At 36.0% G+C, this 12,625-nt stretch overlaps 1 protein-coding gene across 1 annotated transcript in view; it reads right to left on the reverse strand.

Moving 5' to 3' along the window:
- Positions 1 to 6,878: 6,878 nt before the first annotated feature.
- The window catches only part of LOC125185488, a 9,077-nt gene continuing 3,330 nt past the window's right edge, over positions 6,879 to 12,625 (reverse strand). Inside the window, exons 4-17 of the mRNA XM_048082018.1 lie at positions 12,377 to 12,456; positions 11,730 to 11,800; positions 11,101 to 11,259; positions 10,260 to 10,473; positions 9,990 to 10,076; positions 9,753 to 9,892; positions 9,441 to 9,521; positions 8,979 to 9,043; positions 8,426 to 8,601; positions 8,199 to 8,329; positions 8,006 to 8,093; positions 7,670 to 7,886; positions 7,489 to 7,595; positions 6,879 to 7,397 (exon numbers count right to left, since the gene is read on the reverse strand). Of these exons, the coding sequence (XP_047937975.1) occupies positions 6,963 to 7,397; positions 7,489 to 7,595; positions 7,670 to 7,886; positions 8,006 to 8,093; positions 8,199 to 8,329; positions 8,426 to 8,601; positions 8,979 to 9,043; positions 9,441 to 9,521; positions 9,753 to 9,892; positions 9,990 to 10,076; positions 10,260 to 10,473; positions 11,101 to 11,259; positions 11,730 to 11,800; positions 12,377 to 12,456 (2,051 nt within the window). The 3' untranslated portion in view covers positions 6,879 to 6,962. The remainder of the gene's footprint in view (positions 7,398 to 7,488; positions 7,596 to 7,669; positions 7,887 to 8,005; positions 8,094 to 8,198; positions 8,330 to 8,425; positions 8,602 to 8,978; positions 9,044 to 9,440; positions 9,522 to 9,752; positions 9,893 to 9,989; positions 10,077 to 10,259; positions 10,474 to 11,100; positions 11,260 to 11,729; positions 11,801 to 12,376; positions 12,457 to 12,625) is intronic.

A 12,625-nucleotide genomic window follows, 5' to 3' on the forward strand; every position in this document is an offset into this window, starting at 1 on the left:
ATTCCAACAAAAACTAAATATTGGCGTAGTTTCCTAATTTTTGCAACACTACTTCCAATCACGAATTATAAACATAAGTGCATAACCCAGACTATGAGCCCAAAATTTTAAAAGAAATACTCCCTCCGTCCTTCTTAATATGACACGTTTTCCTTTTAGTTTGTCCCAACTAAGATGACACATTTCCTTTTTTGGTAACTTTCTCTCTCCAATTAATACACTCAACCACTTTTTCTCACTCCTATTAAAATATTCATCTTTCTTCATCTCTCTACTTTAATACCTACACCCACATTCTCTCTCTCCAATTAAACACTTTAACCAATAATTCCTAAAATCCCGTGCCAGCTAAGCAATGTGTCATCTTAGCAATGTTGCATGCAGTACGTAAATCAGAATACATATAGAAACATATAGTATTAATATTAATTCTCCATGATTTATTACACGAGGACTTAATTATATATATATGTATACAGAATGAAGCATCAAAACACACTAGAGTATAATGATATGCATGCATATATAAGCATGGTTAGATGTAACGGAGAAGAGTTTTAACGACCGAAATCCGTGGGCCCTTCGAGATTCACGGTTATGTTGACAAGGGGCATCGAGTTAATATCGTCGGCGCTGAGAGGTTCAGGCATGCCGGTAAGGGTGCCGGTGGCCGCGTTGAGGGCGGTGCAGTTTGTGGAATTGACAGGTTATATTTAATAGTCAACCAATATTATCACAATTTACATATACTCGTAACATATCCTCTTTTGACAAATAATTGATCTGGACTTTGCATAACTTATATGATCATTGGGATTTCGCAAGATTGACAATTTCCATGAAATCGATTCCAACTTTGCTCGTCGAAAGTATGTGGTGATTCAATTGCGACGTGGCATATTATTTTGCCAACAATATAATAAAGTATATCTGCGTAAAAATATACTCCTATACTACTAGTAACATTTATTTGTTGATGAACTAATAATGTCAACGGAGTTTGGCAAGAATATACGTGACATCTACATTATCCATTGATTGTTGATGGGAAAATTTACCAACGATCATATGCCCATGCATCAAATACTAAGAATTAGACTTGTAATTTCACCATCATTGCAAAAAAAATCTCTGTTTATTAACAATATTCATAAGATTAATGCTAAGAGAGAAAATTTAATTAAAATTGAGGAACTCGAAACGCTTTGGATAAGCAAGTGAGAAGGGAAAGAGAGAGCACAATCTGGCTTACACTAGAAAATTTTATGGCTAAGGATTTGGAAATTCAATTGTTGAAGAGCATATTTGATGAAGTTTTGAGGGTTAAGGATTGTTTGATTCATTAGTTGAAGAACAATATTAAAAAACTTTTGTTTGGAGACCAAATCAATGAATCCAATTGAAGAAAGTGTTGAATCCCCAACCACTATTGCTATTGTATGAATCTCAAAGTATATATTGCTTCATTTTAGAAAAATATGGACCTTCATTTTAAGAAAATATTCTAGGGTTTCTATAACAGTGTTTTACAAATGTATCTTGATTATTTTTATAAAATATTGATGTTATACCAAATTATAGCCTCTATCACAACCTTTTATCAAATCTGTTACCAAATTTCATTTCCGATATCACAATAATGACATGGTATACCAAATACTGTATCTTTTACGTTTGTAAAATAATGACTTTCTCTTAAGTCTGTAGATATTTAATTTTAAATTTTAATATTTTCCTAAATTGTTATAAAATGATTAGTAGTACTAGTATATACTTTATTTTAAATTAATTAATATTTATAAATCAATTTTCAACGTAAAAATATCTAAATAATTCAAGAGAGTAGGAATGAAATACTAGGTGGTTGAGGCCTATACATAAGTACAAAAAGCATTGCTTATGTATATGGGCTTCTCTTTTCCATGATTTTATCTCTTTGGTCAGTTTTTCTCTTTAGAATTAAGTAGTGGGGAAATCTCTGAAGCTGATGAATGGTAAATCGAAATGCAATAGAAATAGTAGTAATATTCTCCATGATTTACTACTACACGATTTAATTCAACATATATATATATATAGGAAAATTATCAATACAAAAATTGATACAAGTACAAAATCCAGACCAAATCCTGACCATGAGATTTGACAATCTAATGGTCAATAATTAAAGAAAAACACGGAGTGTCATTATAAAGCAGTTTTAGGTCATATTATAAACTTTGGGGTTGATGTCATGTTAAGATCCGTTTATGTCCTTATTATAATGACGTAAAAATAAGCTTACGATGACCTAAAAATGACCTCCATATGCTTGGTTCTATATTTTTGTATTAAAAATGGGTTTGCATAGATCAAAACCCGGGGCAGACCGTGGATCAGAGAGTAAGGTTACATTGTGGGACACCTGTGGTAAGGTCCAGCCCGAACGCTTGTAGACTATCCACACTGATGTTAAAAACTCCAATGCTGTCGGTGATGCCCTGCCCGAGCATCAACGAGTCGCAGTTTAGGGTCACCCTCACTCCCGGGATCCCTGTCGTGTTGCATTGGTCCCGCAGTTTGCGGTGGGTGTGCAGCAGATTCTGCCACTGAAGATGGCGCCATCCGCTGGTTGGCCGTAGCTGAGAGGAGTCAAGAGGAGGAGAGCCACCACAATCACAATCACAATCAACTATGATGCAAAACGTATAGAGAAATTGACTGAACGGAAAGAAATTCAGAGAAACCCTAGTTTCAATGAAAAACGAAATATTATTATCAAAATTCAACTGCGGCCCAAAACAAAAACAACGCTATTTATAAGCGTCTAAAAAACCCTAGAAGTTCAAAAGGAAATAAAACAGAAAATTAAAAATTAAAAATAAGCCCGAAAAAACAGTAAATTGCAGTTTTCGCCCCCTAAACGATGTCAGATGGCCAAAATCCATCGTCCGTCATCTAGTTGCGATGAGTTCGATCCCAAATTGCGTTTCGCATGTACCGTGCGAATTTCAAATCAATCTGGCACCGTCAGTTTATGCCCGATTTATGCGTTGAAACTGCATCAAACGTCAAGGCCGGATATTGCTTACAACCCATTGCTACCACCAAATCTATGTACTACTATGTTTCTATTTTGATTTGTTGTGTTTCACTCTATGGCAATGCACTACTAATTATTGTGCTATTTGCTCCACTTTTTGCATTATTTACATGTAATGTAAGTGTTGAATTTGAAACTCATATTTTCATTATATTATTGAAGAATTATTCATGTTTACAACTAATGAATGCGTGCATGATTTGAGATTTTTTTAATTTAGTCTAAGCTCCAACTAAGTCTAACGTTGTAAATTAATACTCCCTATGTAGTGAGTACCTAGCATTTAATTTTACCATTTCAACATGTATCAACTGCATTTTGTCAAACGTAATAACAAACCAAAGTTATTTCCAACAGAACCGCTAAAAACCTAATACTCACTCCCTCCGCCATTTATAGTCTCATTTTGACTCGGCACGGGATTGCTTATAACCCATTGTTGTTTTTTCCATTTTGATTTGTTGTGTTGTAATCTGCGGGAATACAATACACCCTCCGTCCGCACGTGATTCTAGGAGGAATTGTTAGGTGGAATAACTAGAGAGAATAAATCTAATTGAATATTTTAATGAGGACATCTTGAGTGGGACAAACTAAAAGGTAGACATCTTGAATAGGACGGAGAGAGTACTATTTATAATGCTTTTTGCCACTTTTGCATTTAATCAAGTTTGTATTTTTTGAATGTATGCGTTGAATTTGAATACTACTAGTATTCATATACTTACAAAATATAGTAGAGTAGTAGTTCTAACTTCTAAGCTTAAGGTTGAAAGTTCTCTGTACGATAGTAGTAATATCATTTTTTTTTTTAATTAGCATTTCATCTTGCATCAAGTGCAATTTGTCAAATGGTAATAACATGGGATACAGTAGTGCTACAAACCTATTATATTTATGCTAAATTGAATCCAATAATTATTACTCCCTCCGTCCCAGATAATTCGACCCAGTATTCCATTTCGGACCGTCCCACATAATTTGTCCCACTTCACTTTTACCATTTTTGGTAGTGGACCCCGTATTCCACTAACTCATTCCTACTCACATTTTATTATAAAACTAGTAATACTTTAAAAGTAGGACCCACATCCCACCAACTTTTTCAACTCACTTTCCACTAGATTTCTTAAAATCCGTGCCGAGTCAAACTGTCCCAAATTATCTGGGACGGAGGGAGTATATTTCATAATTAGTCGTGCTCCTGAGAATATGAATCTCTTTAAGCATGTATTTTGATCATAGAAGAGTAAATATCGAAATTGAAGAATAAAAAGGGACTCAACTGCTGATATTTAAGTTACAGAGAAAATAACAATGGCCTCCCGTATATATAAAATTTTCCATTTCTTTTTTAATCCAATTATATAAAATTTTCAATCATTCTTTATGATAATTTGAGAAAATTTATTCGATTTGTAATTATTTAACGGTTGATAATAACTTATGCATCATTTTCTATCCATAGGAATGCACACTCTAAAAAAACAAACGGCTAAGAACGCTTTTTAACGCTATTAAGGACACTAATTTGTGTGTCTGATTTGTTGTGTTTCAGTATATGGGAATGCACTGCTATTTATAGCTCCATTTCCTACCTTTTTTGCACTGTTCACATCTAAGTGTTGAATTCCAAAGTCATATTTTCATTATCACTATTTACAAACGTAACTCTAACGTTGTCAAATTTTCTATTCTAGCATTTACCTTTAGCATTTAAACTTGTATAAACTGCATATAGTCAACCAAAAGTTATTGCCAAAAGTGCTAAAAACCTACTCCCTCCGTCCCAGATAATTCGACCCACTATTCCATTTCGGGCCGTCCCACATAATTTGTCTCACTTCACTTTTACTATTTTTATTAGTGGACCCCATATTCCATTAACTCATTCCTACTCACATTTTATTATAAAACTAATACTTTAAAAGTAGGACTCACATCCCACCAACTTTTTCAACTCACTTTCCATTAGATTTCTTAAAATTCGTGCCGGGTCAAAGTGTCCCAAATTATCTGGGACGGAGGGAGTAATTAATTAATGCCTTTATGCAATAGACATTGCCAAATAATCTCTCACTAGTCTTGTGATACGAATCATATATTTTAGGATCTACAAATTATTTAGTTATATTATGATTTACCATATATTTCCTATATTTGTTAGATATTTGTTTCTTGCTCATTAAGTTAGGGTAGTAGTATCTTATTATTATAAATAGGAGAGATTATATCATTGTATGGGGGAATCAATTAATCCAATTAATCAATGAAATAGTTTTCCTTGTCTTGAGCAACAAGAAGATTATCTTCGTTCCTAATTGTTGTTCGTCGAAGAACGTCCGAAAATCAGCAATTCGTGGTCTATCTTTCGAGAACGTCGAAGGTTCAATCACCTTATCCCTCCGAGAAGTTAGTTAACCGGTCTCGTTACGGAGCACGTCTGTAACATCTTGCTCCTCCTTAGAGTACAAATATATATTTCTCATTTGTATGTTTTACATACCAAGAATACATTTAGGAGAGCAGTTTCCTGTGGATGTGCAGCAGATTCTTCCGGTGATGGTGCCGTTATTCGGCCTTAGTTGGCCGTAGGCAAGAGGAGTACTCAAGAGGAGGAGGAGAGCCGCCACAATCAGGGCCGGGGATTGCTTATAAGCCATTCCTAGGTGTGATGTTTCTTTGCAACCACCAAATTTAGTAAATATTAATACTAGCTGATAAATTATACACTCTTCGTCCCAACTAAGTTGATTTATATTCCTTTATTGGATGTCCCAACTAAATTGAGACATTTCCTTTTTTGACAAAAAACAAAACATTCAATCACTCTTATTTTATTTCATCAACTACTTTATTCTCTCTTTATTTCTCCAACTTTCCAGCACAATTTCTTAATCTTTGTGCCCCGTCACAACTTAGTTGGGACGGAGGGAGTATATAAGAACAAACCTTAACTTTATATATAGTAATTAGTTATATACATAAATGTTAATGATAAAATTTAATTTTGGAGTACGATTTTCCACGATTAACAATTTCGACAAAAGTGAGAAAAATGTGACCGAGCACCTTGTCAAGGACGGTACCCACGAAACTGATAGCACCGGTAAGTGTGTCTGTGGCCGCGTCGTGGAAGGGGCAGACTGTGGAATTGTGAGGAAAGCTAGCGACGACGCTACATGGTAGGATTCGGCCGGTTTGAAATCTAAAAAAACTAATCATATTGTTCACAAAGATGGTAAAGGTTCCATTAGGGCCCGTGACGCCCTCGGCAAGCATCAACACCGAGCCCGAGAGAGTGGTGCAGTTCGGGTTCAGGAATTGTCCGTAACCCATGGATGTTGTTTATTTTCTAGGAGCAAATCTATAGAATTGATCTTAATACATAACACAGGCCAAATCCTGACCTTGAGATTTTGCCGATCTGATGGCAATAAAAATGCATATTATAAGGATGTCATTATTAGTTAGTTTTTAGGTCATTTTATAAAATCCGGATTTGAGGTCATTTTTAGATTATTTTAGGTCATCTTTCTAAAATTACCTAAAAACTAATCCCTCTGTTCCTTGTTAAGAGAAGAAAATATTATGATACATATCATTCATGAGCACCATTCCCTGTTAATCTTAACTTTTTGTGTTATCCATTTACTCGTAGTTTTTAATATCTTAAAATTTTATTATTGGTGCTATCAATTTACAAATACATAAAAATTAAAGATATACTTGTTCATTATGTTTAAACATCCAACAAATAAATATAAGAACCTTAAAATTGGTAATGATTCAAGGATTCACAAGTAGTGTATATTACTATATTTCTATAAAACCTTACAATTGGTTTGAAACATTGCTATAAAATCATCAATCTTAACTGCTATCTACTAAGGCCTTGCCTCTGAATGGCCGCCATTGCAATGTCACCACCAAGATCAATCTCGTCGTCGGAGCTCGGCTGTCGTGAGCGGGGCCGGCTGATTCGCTCAAATATTTCATCAAGTGACTCGGGAGATGAAGTACGACGGTGGTCGGTGTCATGGCCTAGCCGGATGAATCTGTTAGCATCAACACGGGACTTGAAATTCTGGAAGCCCGTCTTCATCGATTCCCATGTCGAGGCTACTCCGCTAGTGGATCTCTTCCCTTGCTGTGTGCTGTTGCGTTGCGGTGCTTCATCACTCTCCTCATTAGCGTGTGGTCTCCCGCGGTCGCCATCTTTCTGTATCACCGATCTCAGGTGTGTCACGTGACTGCTCGGCCCGGGCCCCTCCTCCTCGATCAATCTTGATGTCTGCCTTCGGATCTGCGGAATCTGAGCCATACATATATCAGCCCCCAGAGATTTTAACAAGTTCCTCGATAACAAAGAATAGAAGATGAAGCAAGGATGTAAAGCCACATACCACGTTGTTGCCTCCGGATTCAAGATCAACGGTGACATTGTGGAAATTTCGTGCCAACGGAACGACGAGCTCGCCTACTTTATGGCCTTGTTCAACCCAAGATCGTTCTGTTTAAAGAAATATATACAACAAGCTCAGAATTGGCAAACCATGACTAGGATGATATATACAAGTCTCTCACCTTTATTCAGAATAACTAATCCCGCGGGATTGAATCCGTCTGCATCTTCGACTGCTTCGTCTTGGTAATTGAATATATTCCAATTTCTCAAGTATCCGATAACGCGATCATAAAAATTTACTGCAACCAATATGGTGAAGACAACCATTATGAGTGGATAGATTCTGTTGAACCCATCCCCAAAGAATGGCACTGCGTCATCAATATTCCCCATTTTCTGCAAAAGTGAAGCTCATAAGCAAAAGACAGAAGACGAGAATTAGTTCAAGGGTACAAAGCCGAGGTTGAGAAAATTGTATGCAATAACCAAAATGAGGTGCATGGAATTAAACTTGCCTTCTCAAATGTAGTCTCGGCGTCGTTTGGAAGATTGATGAGGTTGAGAAAATTGTATGCAATCGGAGGAGCATAGCGTGCAACCATCCTTTATTGTTCGAGTCATGAGAAATGAAAGCATGTAGTTTTCAACCGTACCAAATGCAGAATACTATGAGAAATAGCAAAAGGACAAAGGGTTTAACGTACATACGCGCATATCATCAGCAAGCTAACTGAACTTGTTTGTCCCGGAGTCAGGGAGTAAAATGTCAGCATTCCGATTTTGATTAGAGAAAAATATGTGCAGACACACATGTATATTAGAGGAATAAGAGCAGTAACCTGAAAATAGAGGCAAACACATGTCAAGATACATCAAACTTAATTAATGGCTTTATAAATTGTATGCACAGATGAGAAAGAAGTGCGGATATATACCTGCACAAGTAACTCATGCCTGCCAATCTTGTTTATCAGAACTGAGAAGAGAGATAAATCTACGTCATTCAACATAATAGTGGCCTCTGCAACAAGAATTGCAGCAGTCATGCAACCCAATATAACAGCCATAATTCTCCCTAGTTGTTTTCTCACTATGCATCGCCATAGCAGTTCTGCAAAAAAAGGATCGCTTATAAGAATTACACGTTTCTTATTCTAGTTCCAACGGATAGTCCAGCAGAAATATCCAGTTTAGTGATAGCATTTTAATAGATAAAGGGTTGTGCGTTTAGCTCGAAATTGTGTTTTCAGACAAAACCTGCTTAGCAAAAGTGTGAATTTACCTTGAAATTGAAAAAAAAAATGACATTCTCAGTCCAATTACACTCTCTACATGAATATAAGTAAAATCATAGATCGGGAATAGCTAGAAATGTACCGGCAAGGCAGCAACACATTGTTTCATGTGCCGGCCTTTTGCTATTGAAATTACTAAGTAACTCATAGTAAAGAAAGGCTTTCAAAGAACACTTCATGCAACAATAATTACCAGAGATATCAAGAAAGGACCCGATTTTGCCTTTACGCTCAGGTCTAAAACTTGACATGTATTTCCTGCAAATTATTCAAAACATGGTCAGTGAGGAAGATTACATTGTTTACTAGGATGCTGTCGTCCTCTATTGCGCACACGACTCATTATTTTGAGGAACTATTTTTCTATTTCCTGCAAAATCACACCAAAAGCAGAACTTAAGCGGATAGTGTTCAAGATACTAATTTAGGTGCCATTTTGTTCATAGTAAACAATTAGGATGAGATATCTGTAATATGAAAGATAAATATAGGGGAAAGTGGTATCATGCATTTGTGGTTAGACATGCAAATTTTCAAATCGGCTTCATGTAGTCTCAAACCATGTATGAAGAAATTCAAGTTGCTTGAATTGGAAATGGGAAAGTACAGTCCTGGCATTAAAGAAAAGAAAAGAAGAGGAGAAGCAGAAGCATACCATCCATTAGAACTACAATGCTCATAATTCTTCATGGTGTCCTCTAGCTCTAAAGCCTCTCTAACAAAATTCATATACTCACTGCACTAGAGAGTGAAAGTATACGTAAATTGAGCTATCAATGTAAGCCAATATAAGAAATAGCTACACGTATGGTAATTCCTAATCATGAAATTTAATAATAACACCAAATCATAGGTAGTCCTATCCAAACCTACCAAGAAAGGAGCAAATTACAGCTTGAGCAAAATTGATCTCAGCATGCCTCCTATGATTAAAAAAAAAAGGTTGAAAGCCTTAGTTTACCTTTACCTCTTATAGCGGTAATACCTCTCCCTAGCTTTCCTCAGATGTTTTCTAAGAGAAGCCATGCTAGTTATATCGGTGTCATAATCCATATCACCTTCCCCTAATTTGCCTCCTTGTGGTTTAAAAGTAGAATCTTCATTAAGCTGCATTACAATTTTTTATGCGATAACTAGTTCAAAAAGGTGCTCGACACTATAAAAGTAGTTCGAAACACTGATAATACAAGTAAATTATGAGTACCATCTTTGCCAACATTTTGTCAATTTTGTTCATGTATGGTTTAAGTGGATCGCGCTTAGACATCTGCTTTGATGTCGCTTGAGCAACCTAACAGAATGATAGAATTACATCCAGCTGCAAGAAATAGAACATATATAGAAAATTCTGGATTCATATTGCTTTAGTATAAGTACAATCATAACCCAAATATGTTGAATGGAGTTCAACAATAAGGTTGATTTAAAACATTGAAATCCAAGTGTGGACTATACAAGTTGGTTAGGAACTTACTACTATTGCATTTGAATAATCTTGATGAGCATCATCAAGTTTGACTGCCACTCTGTACACATTATGAGACAGGAATTTGTGACGATATGTCCAATTTGCGTTTGTCCATACACCTCTTGGAATTTCACTCAAACCATAGCCCAAAAGAAAAGCTCCTGTCACCAGACCAAATGTATTTGCACAAGCCATAGCAAGGCCTAAAATATTGTCACCCCTGCACACGAATGCACAATTCATTTTATAAGAAGACAGAAAGAGATATTAAGTCGTAACAACCATAACCAAACCAATATCCTAGGTGCACATACGCTACCATCTTACGAGTTGTATTACGAAGAAATAACCAATATCTGCACTTGCAAATTTATCTGAAAATACAAGCTTCACATATTTCCTGTACTCATTGCTCCACTGATATAGTCTTGATCCACAACGCAGTGTCATATGTCATGATTCTAAAGACGTTCATCGAAATCAAGATAAACTAAGACTAAGAATATACTCTGTAACAGTTATTGCTCAAAGGCCTCTTTCCTGGAAATGATTCCTTAGCCATTATTTGATTGTACAGCCATAGTTTTCACTTACGCTGTATTTAATTATGGACACGTTTACTCATGAAAGTGTACACCTGAGCAAAGGATATATAAAGAAAACATCAAGAAGAATTTAACGATAAACTGAGTTCAACTATATCCTATTCCGTTTTAGCAACTTACTGATTGCAAGATTGCTGATATAATTCTTTGACAAGCATCTTAATTCTTAAGTTTTCTGATCTTAAAATCTGTAAGCCACTAGACAAATTGAAGACCGTTATCGTTTAGGAGAGAGAACGAACCAGTCCTTGTGCATAACGACGAGCAGGACAAGTCCACACAATGCAATTGAACCAACGGATAAATAGTAGATTAGATTTACATGAACACTAGTCCGCAGTCTGTCCCGGATAGTGAAGTCCCCTGCATCTTCATAACCCTGAATGACAGGTGCCACAGCCCTGCTTAGAGAGATAGCTTAATAAAACTTTGAGAACATGTAAACATAAAACTTTAAGAATAAACTTCTTTCATCAAGAAATCCGAAATTGAGTAAAGAAAAATAAATGGATAAGGTTTGGCAGTTTTAATATGGAAGGGGCTTTAAACACAAGCATCCGAAAGCATAACAAAGATAGTAACCAGACAAATTGAAATTTCCAAAATGGGAATATAGATAGGAAACATCATTTTTCATCACAAAACTGGAAATTCAATATGAAGACGGGTTCATCATCAAGATACAGCAGATAAGAAAACACAAGAAGTAAAAGGGCATGAGGTATGATATTGTAACTCAAGGCTGATCATGCAGTATCCATGTAACACTCATGCCGGTGTAGAGCTAAAGGATCAATGAAATGAAACGAAGAAGGAAATAACCACAGAGCAAAATTAATTTGCTAGACGATAAGCTTCACAAGTTACGTACCATGTAAGTAAAAACGAACTCCAGTATAACCAGCTCCACAAGAAAGAGATGCCTCCTTTATTGCCAAGTGTCTAAGCAGGTGAAGCAATATCAGCAACAGTATTTTAGACATGTTCAATAAATAAAGTAACATTCCTTCGAGTTGAGCTTCCATTTTATGAGATTCATTCATGATAAATTTACATCTTTCTGATCACTACATATACTCAAACGTGTTTATACGATTTTTAGAATAGTAAGAACTTGTTCTTTCAAGTGCAGAAGTTTTAAACTATGGGGAGTCTTAAGCCCCTACCAGTCCCTTTTCCCAGTAAAACTATCAAATTATAAGGTTCAATCTCAAAATACAGAAAACACGGTTCCCTCTAATTAACTTTTTCCGTACCCTAAACCAACTCAGAAATTCTCTTCACCTACAAATCACAGATTGAGCTACATTCCCTGTTTCTACCTCATCAACAAAAAATGCAAGGCTCCATAGCAATTTGACTACACTAACAATCCCCAATCCCACCCAACTAAGATTCACAGTCTCATCCCCCAAACACTAAATATGTATTTCATACTTCATCGAAGGGGCTCCCAAAAAACCATGAATTTCAGTGTCATTCGCAACTGTTAGTATGCCTTGAATCTGTATTGTTTACCACTAGCCAAAGATCCAAACGGGACATAACAATGTAATCTGAAAACACAATCTGAATACAATCTGTTCTTCTTTCCTGCCCTGTGGACGTAGCCAACACAATGTTGGTGAACCGCGTAAATCTGTGTCTCTTTACGATTCTGTTTGTCTCGATTACACAGTTACTCTATTATGTCAAAACAGCAACCATCCTACGCCAAATAATTTCAGTGAAACCGTATCTAATATGACACCTGGAGATACGCAAACG

The sequence above is a fragment of the Salvia hispanica genome, chromosome 4 (assembly GCF_023119035.1).
Source record: "Salvia hispanica cultivar TCC Black 2014 chromosome 4, UniMelb_Shisp_WGS_1.0, whole genome shotgun sequence".
NCBI classification, from domain to species: domain Eukaryota; kingdom Viridiplantae; phylum Streptophyta; class Magnoliopsida; order Lamiales; family Lamiaceae; genus Salvia; species Salvia hispanica.